This window comes from Callithrix jacchus, chromosome 6, assembly GCF_049354715.1.
Source record: "Callithrix jacchus isolate 240 chromosome 6, calJac240_pri, whole genome shotgun sequence".
Taxonomy (NCBI): domain Eukaryota; kingdom Metazoa; phylum Chordata; class Mammalia; order Primates; family Cebidae; genus Callithrix; species Callithrix jacchus.
In genome coordinates, this window is record NC_133507.1 from 123,024,749 (window position 1) to 123,044,414 (window position 19,666).

General features: G+C 43.1%; 1 protein-coding gene across 7 annotated transcripts in view; it reads left to right on the plus strand.

Moving 5' to 3' along the window:
* CDK15 (cyclin dependent kinase 15) overlaps positions 1-19,666 on the plus strand; it is an 89,965-nt gene that overhangs the window by 49,401 nt on the left and 20,898 nt on the right. For 4 of the 7 annotated variants that reach the window (XR_013519036.1, XM_035305320.3, XM_035305321.3 and 1 more), the window contains exons 10-11: positions 383-446; positions 16,737-16,785. Coding sequence is in view for 4 of the 7 variants with exons in the window: in XM_035305320.3 (XP_035161211.2) it covers positions 383-446; positions 16,737-16,785 (113 nt within the window). In the remaining 3 variants the exon portion in view is untranslated. The remainder of the gene's footprint in view (positions 1-382; positions 447-16,736; positions 16,786-19,666) is intronic. The other 3 variants (XR_013519037.1, XR_013519038.1, XM_054257794.2) reach the window with 1 other exon arrangement.

Consider the following 19,666-nt stretch of genomic DNA (forward strand, 5'->3'; position numbering starts at 1 on the left):
TAACATAAGGCAAAGAGACAGGCACTCCTGCTTCTTTATATTCCTGACTCCCAACATGGTGTCCTAATGAATGACGATCATGCAGTAAATGTTTAGTGATGAGAACATGACTTTAAGCAAGGCTGTAGGATTTGCCTCAGACAAGTCAGTCAGTAAGAAGGCAGGCCTGGAATCATAGAAATGTATTACAGTTTTGCCCAAGAAACCACGAATGTTGGAAACCCTAAAGTTTCTTTCTTACATACATCAGCTGGTTTCATGCAATGGGGCAGATATCTGACTCTTCTCTGTTCTTCCCTGATCTATCCTGCATGTCTCTACACCTCCTCCATCCCCCTTATCTCCCCCTCACCTTTCTTTTTCTTTGTTTGGCTCTATATAGGTGTTGGGAGTCCCTACAGAGGACACTTGGCCGGGAGTCTCCAAGCTACCCAACTACAATCCAGGTAATATTGATCTGAGCTTCTGAAGACTGAGTATTAGTAATGTAAGGAAGGAGAGCACTGGCCATGCTAACAGGGTGTTCTTCTTATATTACGAAACTGGCAGCACAGATGGGTCTTGATGAATTTCTACATTCATATATCCCCTGATTAATCTTTGTATGACGAAGACACTGAAATAGTAGTTGATGTTAGAGCAGTTCCCCAGCTCTATAAAACACAAGCAGCAAGCAGAACAGAATTTGAAATGACTATTACTGCAGATTCCACATCCATTGTCAAACACCCAATGGCTCAAAAGAACAACTCAAAAGATGGCTCACCTTTGCACCCCTGACTCTCATAAGTTTATTGATTAGATTGTTAAATTTCATATATTTAAAAAGAAAGCTAATGCAACAGAATAGAGGTAGAGGCTCATTAGGCCTAGGACATGCCAGGTAAGCTGTCTCTAGATTATATTTACTAAGTGTTCATTCATTGCCTCTAAACCTGACACTTGGTCATTTTCTCTCACACATTTGGTCTTTCAAGACTGGCTTCTGGGATAAATTTAGAAGTCAACCATGGGGGAATTCTTTGAGAAGTTTTCTCAAGGCCACATCGAAGGAATGAGGTTAGTCACCTCAAGGATGTTGAGACAGAAGGGAGGAGACAGACACTGAACTACAGAATGAAGGATCACATCAGAAGCTGGAGAAACAAATAAAGACTATGCTGAAGCTGAGCTCTCACTGGCAGGATGAAAAGGGAGGTAGACAGGTACAGAGAAGGACAAGATTAGGGTGGATATGCTCAAAACTAGATTTTCGGCGGGATCTTGGCTCACTGTAACCTCTGCCTCCTGGGTTCAAGCAATTCTCCTGCCTCAGCCCTGTGAGCACCTGCCACCATGCCCAACTAATTTTTTTGTGCTTTTAATAGAGATGGGGTTTCACTCTGTTGGCCAGGCTAGTCTCAAACTCCTAACCTCAGGTGATCCACCTGCTTCAGCTTCCGCACTCAGCCTGTTGTCCTTACTAAATTTAGAATGATATTATCCTAAAAGGGTTTCATGAGAGCAAGAAATTGTAGCTAGAGTTAAAATGTGATTAAAGAAGAAGATAGAAGACATAGGGAGCTGGGCCTTTTTTTCTTCTTTTCTTTGGCATCCAATACTTTTGTTCAAACAGCTATCCATAGGGATCAGGCATCTTGAACCATCAGGATTATGGAAGCCCTACAGCAAGCTAAAGACTACCTGTAAAGTCCTTTCAGCTGCTTTGTGAATAGCCATATCCATTGCTAAAAGGCCTTAAAATCATTTGCAAATGGTTTATGATTTCTAACCATTTTGCTAGAGTGTAGAATCTGAGAAAAATGCCACTCTCTGGTCACAGGGCTTGGAATAGTGCCTGTTACCATTGGTCTGAGATAGAGAAAAAAGAACAAGCTTCTTGTAGAGCCATGGTCCAGCCTGCAAATTGGTCCTATCTCCAGTTGCCATGGTTTCCAGTAGAACTTGGGTCTCACCTTTTCCTACCCTGCTTGTACTTCTCCCTGTCCACGCTGTTCTCTTTTCCCTCAGCTAACTGAGGATGCCAGCAGAAGTGTAGAGTCGCAGATGGATTACAGGAAACAATTTGGATGATGCCAATACAAAACTACTGTGGTGGGCATATGTTACTCCCCAAACTTCAGACATTTGGGTTTCAGGTTGGCCCAGGCAAACAACAGTGATCCTTAATACAAAATGTCTTGGTGAGAGCAATAATCATAGAAACTTGGCCAAAGTGCTTCCCTGCCAGACTGTGTGCTTAATAAGATAACTAGGTTCCAGCAAAACAGAGAAAATATGTTGCTTTTTTTTTCAATTTTCTGTTGTTTCAAAACAACATGAAGTTTTTTTATGTTAGAAGAAAATTCTCCAGGCTCAACATCCATGGGGCTCATAATCAATTGTTTTTCTTGTAAGTTTTCAATTTAATTCAAATAAATCAAAGATTTTCAAGCACCTACTATCTGCCAGGTGCTGTGCATGCGCTGGGCTACCCAGAGGGAGAGGGTGCACTCTCGGATCTCTAATGTTTGGGTTTGGATTCATTCATCCACACTCTGTCACCAGTTCTCTTTGTTGCTGGGGTGCTCATTTGTGAGCCCTGCTTCCATGGCTTGGGGAGTTGTGGCTGTGGGCCAGGCTGAGCTTATGGAACAAAGGGAGTTGGAATCTCAGCCTTAGCCAAGATGTCTACACCTGGATTTGGAACTCTTAAAAGTCCAGCCTATTTTGTGCATGGGGTCAGTACTATCAATAACTCAATTGTAAGGACTGTGTTTTAAAAGGGTCTTCAACATCTGTGTTTCAGGAACATCCCTTTATGTGAGTCAATAAGTTCCTTTTGAACCACACCCTACCCATCCTCATCCCTGAGCTGCACCACTTCTACACACTTGAACACCAATTATTAAGGGGAGCAGAAGACAAGCTGGGAGCCAGAAAAGTGTCACAGATGAGCGCAGCATTCTGGATGAGCTTCCCATTCCTTTTCTTTTCATTCTAAGTAGTCCTAGGAGCCCCCAGACTTTGAATCGGTCAGTAAAATTTTGAGGGAGTCCAATTCTTGGGAACTTGAGGGAACCATCGGTGTCCATCTACACCCATGCCGCCAATTCTAGGCCTTATCTGGACACCTTTAGCAGGACAGCAAAGTTTCCATTTGCACAGCTTTTAAAAAGTCTCCTGATGCTGACCCAGCCAGACAGGTTTCTCTGACAGTTAACTGTGTTCTCAGATCTTTGATGAGCAGAGTTGTAAGTTTTGCAGCCATCAATTCAGATTCTAGTCCCTGGTTAAATCTGGGCAAGGTAAGAGGGTTGTATAATTTTGGAAACTTGCTTTTCCTTTCTTCCTTCCTTTTTCTCTCCCTCCCTTCTTTCATTCCTTCCCTCCCTCCCTCCCTTCCTTCCTATGTTCCCTCTCTCCCTTGCTCCCTCCCTCCCTCCCTTCCTTCCTATGTTCCCTCTCTCCCTTTTTCCCTCCCTCCCTCCCTTCCTTCCTTCTCTCTCTTTCCCTCCCTCTTTTCCTTCCTTTTCTCTCTTTCCCTCCCTCTTTCCCTTCCTTCCTTCATTCCTGTCTCCCCCACTCCCCGTTTTAAGCAAGCTAGCTGAGAACTCTATGTCCTCCACTTCAAAGGGCCAGTTGTCTTATTTTGATGTGGGCAGATTGAAAAGTAGGCTTTGAAAAGTAGGCGCTTTTTTTGTTTAATCTTTTCTCCTGGGATAGCTTTCAGAGCAATATATCCAAGTGTCAGTGAGGGGGTTCTGACGAGCATGGATTCCCAGACTCTCAGCAGGATCATTCTCTAACAGAAATATAAAAGTGAAATATTAAAAACCCTGGAACGTGAACTCCATCTGCAGAGTACCCAGTGTCTTGCCTGCTTGCACCATGGGAAAAAAAAAGTCTTGAAAAAAGTGCTTTGAGTAAGAGGTTTACAGGTTTAGTAGAGCATAGTAACATCCCCTCAAAGAAGTGGGTGTTGCTCTGTGACCCCCCAAAATGGTCCTCCTTTGACTCAGCCGCCAGAACACTCACCCTCCTCCAGCAGCACACCCCCTTTTCACATGCTAACTGAGACGTCAGTGATTGGTTGAACAATAAACTGGTCACACTTGCTAAAGGGCTGCCGTCTTTCACACAATTAGCCAAGACACATTAATCAAGCTGGCAGGACGGAGCTTCGAGGGCCTCCTGCTGTGGGGGAGGGGAGAGAGTTTGGTGAGCCTTAATAATACTCCACAGGAAGCTATAATAAAAAACAGCAAGCTGGACGGGATTTTGCTATCAGAAAGTCGGGAGAGTTTGAAGCCCCAATGGATGCTGTGGTTAGAATGGACAGGAGTTGTGGTGCTGAAGAGCAAACTGAATGCTGGTCTTGGCTAACATCTGCTAATAGAAGACAGTACTATGCATTCAAATGGTGAACCCCTATAGACATTTTTACAAAGTTCTTTTAGTCTTCTTAGCTTCCCCTACCACTCCCACGAAAATGCACTCAGGAGCCAACACTACCCTTTGGAGACTAAAGCACTGGCTATGCCAAACCTTATAGTGTAGGTTTCACCATCAGAACCAATAGAAATGAAGAATATACAAGAAGCAGAGAACACCATTCTGGTTGAGATTCCCATTCCTTTCTATTTCATTCAAAGTAGTCATAAGCACCCCCAAACTTTGAATTCAGCCAGTACAATTTGAGGGAGCCCAACTGGGAGCCCCATTGAGGGTTCTCTCAATTTAGACCCAATTAAGAGAAAGTAGTCACTGGAAAGATATTGGTCCTAACTAAGTATCTGAAGGGTATTCAAAATAGTTACTTTCGAGAGAGAAAAATTAATATTTGTATTTTAATAATATTTTCTGATTTTTCTTTTTTCAAATTCCCTTTAAATAGATGTTCCAATGGCAATTCAGAGCTGATAAGATCATACCTTAGAGCCCAGTTTGCTACAGAATCATGTAGGGCTTTTAAGAGAATCAACTAAATATTTAGACATTTCTCAACTAAAGTAAACGGAGGCCTTGCTCCTCTGGAGGTTGTCCAGTCACCATCTCATTAAATGCAAAGATCCTGCGATAAAGAGAAACTTTCTTTTCCTGCCTACATGATTGCAGCCCAGTTGTGGTTTCTAATGTGTCATTGATTGTTTCATCCAACTCCTTTTGCTCCACTGAAAGGGTCTGTCATAGCTCTGTTTGCTTCCTTAAACATGGTTTTTGAAAGCGCTCATGCTGTGTGAGCTCAAATCCTAGCATTAATGTACTGCTGGGTTCATTTCACCACACTCAAAAGCACTGAGTTTAAATCCCTCTCAATTCCATTTGAGGCACCAGAAGACTTTATCCTTCTCCACTAATGGTTCCAAGTTTACATCTAGATACTGGGGGTCAAGGACAGGAGAGGATTTAGAAATAACAGTGCATGACATTAGTCAATGCATTTGCCAAATTGGCAATTAGTTCCTGATGTGCGTGCAAAGCATTTTATTCCTGTCTCTTTGATGCTTGTTCCCATAGAGAAGGGAATAGAGTCCACAGAGGCCTTCAAACTTTTAAAGAAATATCTGCTGAAAATCATGCCTGATTTGTGACATGAGCTCAGCCGCAGGGAAGCATCCGGGATTATCCTGGTTCTTTTAGTCCCAGGAAAGAACACTACACGTGGGAAGTTTTTCCACTAGAAGAACGTAATGAAAATCAAAAGGCAGGAAAGCGGTACTAAAAGCCCTGCAGGGACCAGAATCAGATGTACTATAAGCAACAGGCCAAGGGATACCCAGTTGCTTTTCAGTACACTTGCTTTATCAACTTCTGACCACCAGGTGGAAGCAAGAAACAGCATGGATGGCACACTGGTATCAGACAGCACTGTACTGCAGCAATGCAGCCTTGTTCTTGGAATGGCTTATTTTGACCTTAAATCCAGTGTGAGAGCTTCACTGCATCTGACACCACGATGGGACAGATGATGATTAAAATGGTCCTTGTCCCCACTGAGATGATAAAGAGCTATGCTACTTTGGGTTCACTGGGTTCTGAGCAAGTCTCTCTGTGTTAGCTGTGAACCCAAGCTAAGGTCTGTTATTTGGGTGGGCATCAGCTTGGTTGCATGAGCTATTTAGCCAAAGGGGCTATTCAGTGGGCTGAACTAAGGGGAAAGATACTGACTGATAAGAGAGGCTCAAACTATGGCCATCAACTCATATGGAACTGTAAGTCCAAGCTCCCCCTTTTACTATCTGGGGTAACTTGAGGAATTTGCTTATTTCCTCATTCCCTAAATCTGCAAAATGCGAGAAATCCTATCATTTTAAAAGTGTTTCCTGTGTGCCAGACACAGAACATACACAATTGCTGATCCTGTTACTGCTGAGATGGATGCTGGAAGGAGTAGCACCATTCTACAGATGAGGAAATAGAGGCTTTCTCCTAGGCCCACACAGAGGCATATTTACTTATTAGAAATGGGTGAAATCTGCATCCAAACCTTGTTCTCCTTTCATTAATTACATTGTATTCCTCTGTCTTATTTTGCAGGATGAGTCTGAGATATAAATGATGTTACTGAATTGCATCTGCTATAGTGACTAACTGATAGTAGGTGATCAATAAAAGTTCCTATTCAGTTTTTTACACAGTGTGGAAGTTCAGCTGCTCAGGGACTTGCCATGGTTCAGACCCAGTGACAGGTGTGAGAAATGATGCTATCTCTGCTTCTTTATGGTTAGCCCCCTTAGAAATCTTGGCCTCCTTCTAGAGGTCAGACATACCTCCAGATACCAGAACTGACTTTTGTTTTTACTGGCTTGGTCTAAACCTGGCCTGAATCTGCATATCCTAAGAGCTGACTCAGTTTGCAAATGCCTACCAAAGTCAGTTGTGCGCCCATTAAGGCTGTTCTTATTTGGTGACGGGTCCTTTCCGCTCCCTGCGCCTGGACTGCAGTGATATGTTTGCCCCCTCTATGCCCACAGGGCCCTTCCCTGGGAGAATCCTTGTCACCTTCACACCATATAATGGGTATCCAGTAAGCGCTACTAAATCACAGACAATATCAGTGTTACTAATTTCACCCAAACATGGGATAGTGGAAAGAGTGCTGAATTTTCTTTCTTTCTTTCTTTTTTTTTTTTTTTTTTTTGAGACAGAGTTTCGCTCTTGTTACCCAGGCTGGAGTGCAATGGCGCAATCTTGGCTCACTGCAACCTCCACCTCCTGGGTTTAGGTAATTCTCCTGCCTCAGCCTCCTGAGTAGCTGGGACTACAGGCACGTGCCACCACGCCCAGCTAATTTTTTGTATTTTTAGTAGAGATGGGGTTTAACCATGTTGACCAGGATGGTGTCGATCTCTTGACCTCGTGATCCACCTGCCTCGGCCACCCAAAGTGCTGGGATTACAGGTTTGAGCCACCGCGCCCGGCCCTGAATGCTGAATTTTCTATAGAACACACCTGACCACTTCCTAGTGCTTCTAATATTTTACACAAGCCCCCTAACTGGCACCTAATGGGCAGTCAGTAGGTATATGTGAAATAAAATCAATGACTAAGAGTTAGAAAACCTTAGTTCTAGTTCCTCTTGGACTCCAAATAATTCTTGTTGTCTGCTTTGCATAGAAGAACATATAAGTCATTATTCACCTTATTAATGGTAATAATAGTTATGATTTATTGAGTACTAACTATGAGCTAGACACTTTACATATTTTATTTTACTTCGATTCACAGTACCCCTATTTGATAGAGACAATGTTGTAATCCCTATTTTATTGATGAGAGAGCTAAGGCTTTGAGAGAGGCAACTGGCCTAGGATCACCTAGCCAGGAAGGGGGTGACCCAGAACATCCACACCTGTTAGACTCCAAGGGGGTGCTCATAACAGTATGCTACTTTACCTTAACTATCAAAGGGCAGATGTAATGATTGGGTAATTAAAACAATGCCGTTGACTGGGGACCAACCATAACACTTTTCCAGGTTCATTTCCAAATGATTGTCTTTCCCCCTAGACTTGACTTAAGAATCTGTGAGCCTGGCGACATATTTCAGGAATGTAATCTGAGTGGAGTTCCTACCCTGGGACTCCAGCAGCCTCCCTCGCTACAGCTAATGAAGCCACTGGCGTTCACTGAATCTATGAACCTCGATTGGGCTCATTACTGTCTCACTTCTGGAGCACTGCCGAAAGCTCCTGGGGAGTTACTATTAACATCTTTATTAACCCGTCCCCCAAATCAGTCAGTGAAATTAATTTAGATACACAGCCACTTTGATCTTCATTAATGGTTGCTTCTAGTTTCTACATTTATTTTTAGTTTTCTCATCTTTAATTTATTTGGTATCAATTATTAGTTTTTATTGAGCAGGGAGTAGATGATCTTAAAGTAATTAAGATTAGGAAAAATTGCAAATGAGTGAAAGCAGGTAAAAAGTAATTTTTCTAAAGTAAAACCCCAAGAACATATAAAATTTTAATTTATCAATTAAAAAATGATAAATACATTTTCTTAATGTTAAAAAGAAATAAAAGTAAAGTAAAACCCTGCCATGTTCCTTCCAAGATGAAGAAGAAAAGAGTCCTCATGATGCCAATACCATATAAATGGCTCAAACCAGAGTCTCCCTCATGTTCATGACCAGTGCCTTACACCATCAAGCTCTGTAAAACACAGAGCCAGGGTCAGGTGTGGTGGCTCACACCTGTAATCCCAGCACTTTGGGAGGCCCAGGCAGGTGGATTATCTGAGGTCAGGAGTTCGAGACCAGCCTGGTCAAAATGGTGAAACCCCATCTCTAGTAAAAATAGAAAAATTAGCCAGGTGTGGTGGTGAGTGTCTATAATCCCAGCTACTCAGGAGGCTGCGGCAAGAGAATCACTTAAATCCAGGAGGTAGAGGCTACAGTGAGCCAAGATCACACCACTGCACTGTAGCCTGGGCGATAGAGTGAGACTCCATCTCGGAAAAAAAAAAAAAAAACAGAAACAAAAACAGAGCTGGGTACACAAATGGGCTCACTTGAGTTACTTTAACATTTTAAAAATAAGGCTTCATATATTTATTTCATTTTTATTCTTCATCCAAGCATCTACTTCTTATTTATTCAGCAACTATGTATTGAATGCTAGGTACTAGGGACCGAGAGAGTAAAAAATAAATATGACACTGGTACCTGCCTTCAAGGAATATAGTCTAGAGGGGGAAATAAACAAATCATACAATGTGAGAAGTGGGAAGTATGCTACAGCAGCATTGCCTGGGGATCTTTAAGAAACTAGGGAAGTCTTGGACTTGAAAGAATAGGAAAATAAAGCAAAGAAGAAACTAGGGAAATGGCCCTCTTAATCTGGGGAATTTAGGGATGGCTTTATTTATTTATTTATTTATTTATTTTTGAGATGAAGTCTCTCTCTGTCACCCAAGCTGGAGTGGTAGTGGGGCAATCTCAGCTCACTGCAACCCCCACCTCCAGGATTCAAGTGATTCTCATGCCTCAGCCCCCCAAGTGGCTGGGATTACAGGTGTGCCCCCAATGCCCAGCTATTTTTTTGTATTTTTAGTAGAGACAGAGATCACCATGTTGGTCAGGCTGGTCTCGAACTCCTGACCTCAAGTGATCCACCCACCTCAGCCTTCCAAAGTGCTGGGATTATAGGTGTGAGCCACGCTGCCTGGTCTAGGGATGGTTTTAAAAGAAAGAGATGTGGACTGGGTCTCCAAGACGACTAGACAAAGATGACTGGAGGAATATGACTTCCTCCAGGTGAGCACAAGAGGAAAGACGTTCCAGACAGAGGAAACTGACACAGAAGAATATGAAAGCTGCTATGTTTGGTAATATACCAAGCAAGTAAATTGCTCAGGGCAGCTAGAATGTTGGCTTTGAGGTGGGCCATTGCTGGAGATTAACCTGGAAAGGTAGAAAGGGACAATATTAGAAAGTACCTGGTAATCATTCTAAGAATTTGGACTTTGGCCTATGAGTGAAGAGAAGGCATTGAATTTTTTTTTTTTTTTTTTTTAAGCAGGGAAGTGATATGGCAGGATTTAACTTTTAGAAAAACTGCTGGGAAGACAGTATGTAGAATTGAATTGGTGGCAGGCCAGACCGGAAGCAATGCAGCAATGCCCTGGATCCTGGAAGACACACAGGAAGTCTCCACTGGAGCAGTGGCAAGGGACAAGGAGAGGAGGAGACAGATGTAAAAAGCGTCTAGGAGGTAGAGAAAATGGGAGGTTATATTGATCTGAGATGTGAAGGAGAAAACTACCTCCAATGGGTGAGAGAATGATAGCACCATTCACGGCGGTCACAGTGATACTCCTGCTATTTTTTTCAAAGGAAACAAAAGGGAAAAGGAACAGATTTATAGAGAAGTAATGAATATAAAGTTTTAATATTTTGAGATTAAGATATCTGTGGAACCCCAAAATGGAGATATCTAAAAAGCAAATAGAAATACAGAATACAAAAGTCCAGTCTAGAAATACAGAAGTCACCTGCTTAAATTGGTATTTAAAGCCCCAGGTGTGAATTCAGTTGCCCAAAGGAGAGTGTGTAGAGAAAGAAAAAAGGACAATGAGGGAACCCTGTGGGGCCAGTACTATAGGACTAGACAGAGGGAAGGGAGTCTAGAAGCTGAGAAGGAGCAGCCAGAGGAGCTGAAGGAGACCAGTAGGTAATCCTAGCAATACCATGGAAATCATATGACCAATGCTTACTGGGGGAAGGCTGGATTCCATGCCTGTGTATTCTCAATGCTGAGCACAATGGCTGCATGTAGTGGCCCTTCAATATTTATAGAAACTCACACAGGGAGTGGTAAATGTCAAATGATGCATCACTAAATACAACACCCACAAAAATGCATGATCAAGCCATAGGTCAAAAATCATTTGTTGGGGTAGACAGAGTTCAATCATGACCCCGCCTCTGAGAGAGGGGAGGGTCCTGACTATGCCCATTGCCTCTACCTTCTCCATCCACCAGCGGCAAGGCCTGGCCTCTCCTTCCTCTATAGACCTCAGTAACGGGCTTCTAAGGACAGGAAATTTTCTCAAAATCCACAGAAAGTTTTGATTCAGGGTTAGAAAAGTAACACACTACATATATGAGTTGGAGGGCAAAATTTGAACGATGCCAAGGAGCACCCTCAGTGAGGACACTGGTGTTTAGAGAGTCCTGATGATGCTCAAAGGGGACTCTAAAGCTCAGTAAGGGCTGGGCGCGGTGGCTCACGTCTGTAATCCCAGCACTTTGGGAGGCCAAGGCTGGTGGATCACCTGAGATCAGGAGTTCAAGACAAGCCTGGCCAACATGGCGAAACCCTGTCTCTACTAAAAATACAAAAATTAGCCAGGTGCACACCTATTGTCCCAGCTACTCAGGAGACTGAGGCAGGAGAATCGCTTGAACCTGGGAGGCAGAGGTTGGAGTGAGACCAGGTCGTGCCACTGGACAGCAGCCTGGGTGACAGAGCAAGACTCTATCTCAAAAAAAAGCTTGGGAAGCCTTGAGCTGAAGACCTGGGAAGCTTACAAGCCAGCTACCTGAGGAAGAGTGAATCAAACAGTTGTGAGGGTGTGTGTGTGTGTGTGTGTGTGTGCGCATATGTGTTTAGGGTGAGGGTGAAGGGCAGATAGGAGAAAAAAAGTTACAGATTTTGGCAGTGCAGTTTTCAAGTTACTGCTTAAGATAGTGAAATAAGGCCAACAACATTATCAACTATTTAAATATACGGTATCTCAAGAATGCATTGTATTCAGGAAACTCCAGAGGTGTAGTTCAGTAGACAGCACTATAAGATAACCTTAGGGCGACTGTGGGAAGACTGTGGTAACTAGAAAATGTTTTACCTTGAGCTGAGACTCAAAATGGCGGAGAGATGTTTTACCAATCAATCAACAAATCTCTGTTGACTAAGGTTACCAGACTTGAATTCCGTTGTGAAATGGGCTTTATTAAATATTTATGAAAAATGGACTATTTTTACTACGGTAGCAACAGTTCTGCCCTCATTTTAATTTCATTCCACTTAGTTTGGAAATTTAAATGCTCTGCTTTTTTATTCTCCTTTTACAACTTCCTTTGCTTTTCCTGCCTCGAATTCCAATTAAACTCAAATGAGAACTCTTTTTAGAGAGAACTGCAGAGGGACAAGAAGGAGAAAAATCGAGTCTAATGATTTACTCTCGTCTTTGGAAGGAGAAGGGAAACAAGCTACCTCCAGACCTATTATTTTTAGAGGCAACTAAAGCCAGAGAAGCCAGACTCCTCTTGAAATGGTGCTGTGTGAAATGCCTATCTGTTTGTGTATCATTCTCTCACTGGTCGCTTGCAGCCTACCTACTGGGAAAAATCAATGGGAGAGAGGCAGGGTCATTCAGCCTCAGGTTATCTGCATGAGCGAGAGGGCAGGCCACAAAAAGGCAAGGGGCTTTGCTTCTGCTTCATAGCAGCTCCCTGACTGACCCCAGACACATCCATTCCTGTCTCAGCTAATGTAGCTACACAATAGAGGTGGGAGGGAGTCAGCACAATCCATCCACTCAAGTACAAAATGCTGTTTCTCCTGGAGTCCTGGGGACACTATTACAGGTCATCCTTTGCTGGCAGAATTTATGAGAGCTGAATTTTCCCTTGTCATGCTTCCTCTCTCACATCCCTGAACAAATATATTAAGTATGTGTCAGACACTATGTTTTGCAATGTTTATATACACTGATTAATTAAATTCTTACAACAACCTCATTTGAGTTGTTACAGATGAGGAAATGAGCCTCAGAGAAGTGTGTGTTGAGTTACCGGTGAGTGATAGACCCTGCTCTCTTTGCTAGACTAGAGGTTCTCTGTCTTAGTTCCTCACCAGAAAATTCTGGAGACCATTGAAGACAGTAACAGGCCAGGCGTGGTGGCTCATGCCTGTAATCATAACACTTTGGGAGGCTATGGCTGGAGGATTGCTGGCTACCAGAGTTTGAGACCATCCTGAACAACATAAAGAGACCCTGTCTCTATAAAAAAATTTAAAAATTAGCCAGAAGTGATGGTGTGCACCTATGATCCCAGGTACTCAGGAGGCCGAGGCAGGAAAATGGCTTGAGCCAGGGAGGTCAAGTATGCAGTGAACCATAATCCTGCTCATGCCATTGCACTCCAGCTTGGGCAACAGAATGAGAGCCTCTTTCACACAACAACAACAAAAAAAAACTGTAATAACAGTACAAGAAGTAACCAATGTCTGGACCCTTCCCAGACTAGTCAAATCAAACCTCAGGGCTTGCTTTCTTGTAAAGGCTTCCAGGCAATGCCAGTATGCACCTCCCTAAGAGAACCATCATCTTACCTGTCCAAAATGAAAGACCCAAACCAAAAGAAGAAGAGGAATGAAATGAACACGTACTGAGCCCCTACTACAGACCACATGCTTCATCTTATGTAATTCCCCCGGCAATTGGAAAATGATTCCTGTTTTACAGATTTGGAAACTTCTCAATTATTTCACCAGAGAGGCTAAGCAATTTTCCTAAAGTCTCAAAGCTCCTAAATGATGAAAAGGAGATTTGAGCTTGGGCTTGTGTTCATGTTACCATACTACCAAGCTAAGAAACACACCTCTCACCCACACTGAGGACTCAAAAGAAGTCCAGTCAGACTTAGAAGAACTGGGGCTCGGAGCAGGTTAGAATTTTAGTAGAGGAAGCCATTTGGAGAAGGTTCCAAGGAGAACTAACAAGAAGGCAGAAATACCTGAGGGGGAGAGAGAGGGAAGCTATGTCAGAAAGGGCGGGAAGCAGGAAGAAAAGAGACGAAGAGTGAAGACATATTTATATTGTATTTACCATTCTCGTTTCACAACCCTGTGCAGTAGGAACTGTTACTATCCCCCTTCTGCAGGTAGGAAAACGGAAGCCCAGTGAGGTTAAGCAATATCTTCAGGTCACACAGCCGGTAAAAGGCATAGCGTGGGTTCACTCGGGTCCTGGGTCCAAGTGCCTGGCCACGCATGGTTTATACTGCCCGTCACTTTTCAAAGGAAGGGAAAGAGGAAGGAAAAGCAGATAGGATTTATTTTGCTTAATGGTCCAGAGCAGGCATTTTTGGACTTATTATTGCATTGATTCGCTTCAGGATCCTTGCGAAGTGAATACCACCTTCAATTTGCGTTAAGAAAACTGAGGGTTGCCATTGCACGGTCAAAGTACCTTGCATGAGATCTCAGCAAAACTGAAGCAGCAGAGTCGGTGTTCCAACCCTAAGTCAGCAACCCACGCGCCACAAGAACACCGCTAAAGTTAAAGTCTTAAAATATTGAAGGCCAAAAACACAGCACATAGACCTCTCAGAAGGGAAAAATAGAAAATGGGAAAGGATGGAAATGGATTTCATTATGTTGACTGAAATTGGGAGATGACCGAATGAGGAAATACTTTGATTTTGTTTGGCCAGGGAAGAGCTGTAAACAGGCAGCAGAAAGTGGTTAGAAGAGAAACATACTAAACAAGTGCCAGATATTCTTATCTTGACGGGTTATCTTGAACTTAGGCAAAATCATACTGGACAGAGAGTAAATAGCCTGTACAGACAAGTGTTTCCCTTAGTGCCCACCTGGTACTATAGAATGCCAGCTGAGAGGTTCACATTTGATTGCACCTGACCTTGAAAACTCACCTGAAGTCACTCTCTTTGGTCACTCCTTTCACTCTACAACTCTTAGCACTATAAATTCAATTTTTCACTGAATTTCCTTTTGAAATTACAAAATAATACTGTATATGCTTTATTTCAAAAATGTTTGAGAAAATGGGCAAAGAAGGAAAGGATAAGCTCCTGTAACCACCACCACTATCTAGTGGGTAGTCTTCCAGGTCTTTCTATGTGCATATCAACATGAACACATGAGCATTATCAAGTTAATTTTGGCCCAACCATGATTAAATTCTTTGTTGTGAGGAACAGCCTTGGTTTATTCCATTTACATAGGAACTGGAGGAAGAGATTTTTAAAACCAAAATAACAGCCGGGAATATTGGGCCATGCCTGTAATCCAAGCACTTTGGGAAGCTGAGGTGGGAGGATCACTTGAGGCCAGGAGTTTGAGACCAGCCTGGACAAAAAAAAGTGAGACTCCCATCTCTGAATAAAATTTTTTTTAAAAAGCCAGATGTGGTGGTGCATGCCTGTAATCCCAGCTACGCTGGAGGCTGAGGTGGAATGATCACTTTAGGCCAGGAGTTCTAGGCTACAGTGAGCCATGATCATGCCAGTGCATTCACCAGCCTGGGTGAGATCCTGTCTCTAAACAAAGTAGCAAGCAAAATAATTACATTTCAGGTCTAAGAAAAATATAAGGCAGAAATATCATTTTGAATGAGAGTTGAAATATCCTTTTCTCAATTTGGAGTGGACAATAGAGGAAATTTGATAAAGAGCATCCATCAGCTTGTCTCCCCCCAAGCTCCTCTTACAGCCCTTACATAGAAGCAGCATTCAATTAGTATTTTGTGGGTTAATGAGAAATCATTCCCTTTTAGGATGGTTTTGGTTTGGGTTAAATAGTATCAATACTAAGAATTATAGAAACACATATGCCCAAATATAAATGTGATAGAGTGCTCCAATTTTTATCATCACCTATTTTGGAATATTCAAGCCAGGATTCACTTCCATTTTTACCACAAGTGACATATAAAATTAGCTTGCTTTATTTATTTCTTTGAGCAGGGTCTTACTCTGTCTCCCAGATTGTGCAATAGCACAATAACAGCTCACTGCAGCCTCACCCTCCCAGGCTCAGGTGATCCTCCCACCTCACCCTCTCAAGTAGCTGCAACCATGAGCATGTACCATCAGGCTCGGTAGTTGTTGTAGAGATAGGATCTCACTGTGTTGTCCAGGTTGGTCTCGAATTCCTGGTCTCAACTGATTCTCCAGCCTGGGCCTCCCAAAGTGCTGGAATTACAGGAATGAGCCACCACACCTGGCTCCCTCGACTTTTTTTTAACCACTTGTGAGCCTATAAGACTGCCTCATTATTCATCACATTTCATGTGCATATTCTTGTTCTCCCAAATGAATTGTAACCTCTGCAGAGGTAGTGGGGTTTCTTTTGATCTGTTTTGTATTCTTCCCAGCACTTGGTCATGCTGTGCACACAGTATATTTTAAACAAATGTTTGTTGACTTTACTACATATGTTGACTGTATGAGTTTGCTAGAGTTGTAACAAAGTCACAAACTGGGTGGCTTAAGCAACAGAAATGTATTCTCTGACAGTTCTGGAGATGGGGAAGTCTGAAACTGAGGTGTGGGCAGGGTTGCTTCCTTGGGAGGGGTATAAGGGAGAACCCCCTCACCTCACCTTTGCTGGTGTATGTCTATTTCTGGGCCCACATTTTGCTTTTTTAGGAGGACGTGAGTCAAATCACATTAGAGCCCACCCTAATGATTTCATCTTAACTAATTACATCTGCAATGACCCTATTTTCATATAAGCTCATATTCTAAGGTAGTTGGGGTTAGGACTTCAACCTGTCAATTTTGGGAGCACATAATTCAACCCATAATAGTGACCTTTCGCCAAATCATAAAAATTCAGCAGGAGATGAGGCTTTAAAAATCATGGTAGCCTACCTGATACCTGAATCCTTTTTTTCCACCAAGCCAAGAAGAGCGTTTAGAATTTTAACAATATATTTGGCAACAGGGTTTTCGGGTTAATTTTATTTTTTAATGCCCTCTGTATGCTTTCCAGAATGGTTCCCACTGCCTAAGCCTCCAAGCCTTCACGTTGTCTGGAACAGGTGAGTACTACCTCCGGAAGGTATCTTTAAGCAGGATTGGAAAGATGTTTCCTGGATCTCAGTCCGCTGAATGGCAGCCCCCAAGCACTTCCATATGGGGGCTCTAATCTGTAGGAAGATGCCTCTAGGAGAGTCAGACCCCTGCCAGTCTGTTAGTTTTTCTCTATGAACCATTTTACTTTCAGCGAGTTTGGTCATTAAAATTGTTTTGTGTCCCTCAGCCATGCCCCAGGCCCTGAGAACGAGGGAGTGTTGGCCTGCAAGAAAACCTAGTGGGTTTATTATTCTCTGGCACAGAGAAACCAAATAACATCATTGAGTGGCTATTGGAGGGGGGGCAACTTGATTCATGGGGGTCATGCTTTCCCAGGCCCTCTCTACGCAGTCTCGGCTCAGACCAGGGCAGACTTTTATTACCAGCTTTCAACAAATCCCTAGTTTCTTTTGCAAAGTAAAACAGATAATAGAGACATTCCGGGAATAGTTAGCTAACTAAGCTGTGCCAGGCAACCTCCGGGCTAAGAAGAACTCAGTGTTTTCGGACAATGACCAATTACAATAACCAGTATTATTTGATCTGAGAGTAATTAGCCGAGGCTCTGTTCTTTTTGCTTCAGTGAGGAGGCAAAAAGGGCAGTGAGGAAAACATCAGAGACAGGGGAAACGAGCTCAAATGTCAAAGAAAAACACACTCTTGCAGGTGGAGAGAAGTGGAAGAGTTTCACCGGCCAAGATCCTGACTGAACATTTGAACATTGTTTTTCCCTGAAAATATGATAGAATTTAACTTCACCAAAAGTTGTTTGAATTCTTCGTTCTTAGTGTTCATATCCCTTAAAATGCCTCCACATAGAGTAAATATCAGGGAACAAAGAGCAAAATAGGTTGGGAACATAGAGCTATGGACCACCAGAGGATCTTTCATTGGGGGACAGGTGTTTGAAAATAAGCGACTCTGAAACTCCCCCTTATTTTGGAGACAGGTTCTAGGGAACTGCCGTTTATCACTTCATTCAAGATGTGCACATGTTCTTTTGTCAGTGTAGTTAGGCTCCCTCCCCTCTGCCTAGAGACCTGTGGATTTTAACACTGCCCTGTGGCTTTCTTTGATGTCACTATCAGCTTCCAAAGTAAATGTCAACTCCCAACCTGAGAACCACATTAATACTCCATGCTGCTCCTGCAGCTGCTCCTGCGACTGTCCCATGGCAGAAGACAGTGCCACGAGCCTCCTGCTATCACCCCACCAGCCTTTCTTTCTAAGGCTGAGCAAGACTTGAATTCTCTAAATGTCTCTGGCTTTTCTGACCATCCAGCACCCCTGGCCTCTGCCCCTTCCCTTGGCCCCCAGCAATATGTATTCACTTTTTCGCAGACTTCTGGCTTCTCTGCTCATATCCTTAACACAGGAGGTAATATCTAGACCAGGCCTCATGGTTTACCCCGGTAATCCCAGTACTTTGGGAGGATGAGGCTGGCAGATCACCTGAGGTCAGCAGTTCAAGACCAGATTGGCCAACATGGTGAAACCCTGTCGCTACTAAAAATACAAAAATTAGCCAGGGGCGGTGGCCCATGCTTGTGGTCCCAGCTACTCAGGAGGCTGAGGCAGGAGAATCGCTTGAACCCAGGAGGCAGAGGTTGCAGTGAGCCAAGATCAGGCCACTGCACTCCAGCCTGGGAGACAGAGTGAGACTCTGTCTCAAAAAAAAAAGGAAGTAATGTCTACAGGTATGTAGCCACTAGCCACATGTGGCTATTTAACTTTTAATTTACTTAAATTACATTTAAAATTCAGTTTTACTGCACTAGCTGCATTCCAAGGACTCAGTAGCCACATTCGAGTAGTGACTATGATATTGGACAGAGCAAAAATAGAATATCTCCATCATCATGGAAAATTCCATTGGCCAGCGTTAGCCTAGATTATCACATGGGAAAATTCTTGGCTCTGGGAAGGGGTCTATGAAAGGGTTAACATTAGATGCGATATATACCACGTACCTAGCAGGGTGCTACATATATTATTACATCTAATCCTTACAAATGTCATTCCCGGGTCAAAGAGGAGGAAACTGAGGCTGAGAGAAGTTAAGTAACTTGACCAAATTAGTCCAGCTAAGTTAGAGCCAGGATTCATCTGTTACCCAGGCCTCTATGGATGTTTTGTCTGTTGAATCAGGTTGCAGCTGTGGTGAGTAACGAGTAGCTGAGGTGTCACTGGCTTTTCTACACAATCCCTACAGAGGTGCAGTGGAACCGTGCACAGGCCTGTAGACGAATCCCAGGGGCTGGCTTGAGGTTTGGTGGTGATCTCGTTAGTATGGGACTAGTCGGTAGGCACTCACTTTTTAGATTGATTGGCAAATTGTAGGACAGCTTCTCCAATGTTTCTTCCTAGTATTGGATGTATTTCTTACTGTGGGCATCTACAACATCCCAAACTGAGAACATTAGAAAGTACCAACTCTATCCCTGCCCTGTTCCTCTTCCTGTAGGTCTAGGGGGAAAAACAAAGAACCCAGTTGAGCTCACGGTGGCCAGCCTGTCCTGCACCTCGGAAGTAAATGGCAGTGCTGTGAGTGGGAGACTTTTATATTCAGAGCCAGGCTGTGCTAGGAAATCAAAACTGCTGTACCAGACCCCTGAGAACAACCAGATTTTAGAAGTGTGGAGTGATAGGTTAGTAGATGGTGATTTACACAGTCACAAAGCTCTATTTTCATTTTTTTCTTATTGTTTGTGTTTCTTTTCTGGACTTTTAAAATTACATGTAGCTGTCCTGGCCTCCAGCACATCTTTTAGGATTGATATAAAATTTTAATTCTTTTTATGACTTTTATGAGCAATGGGGCCCGTGGGAATTCAGGTGGGCTGGAAT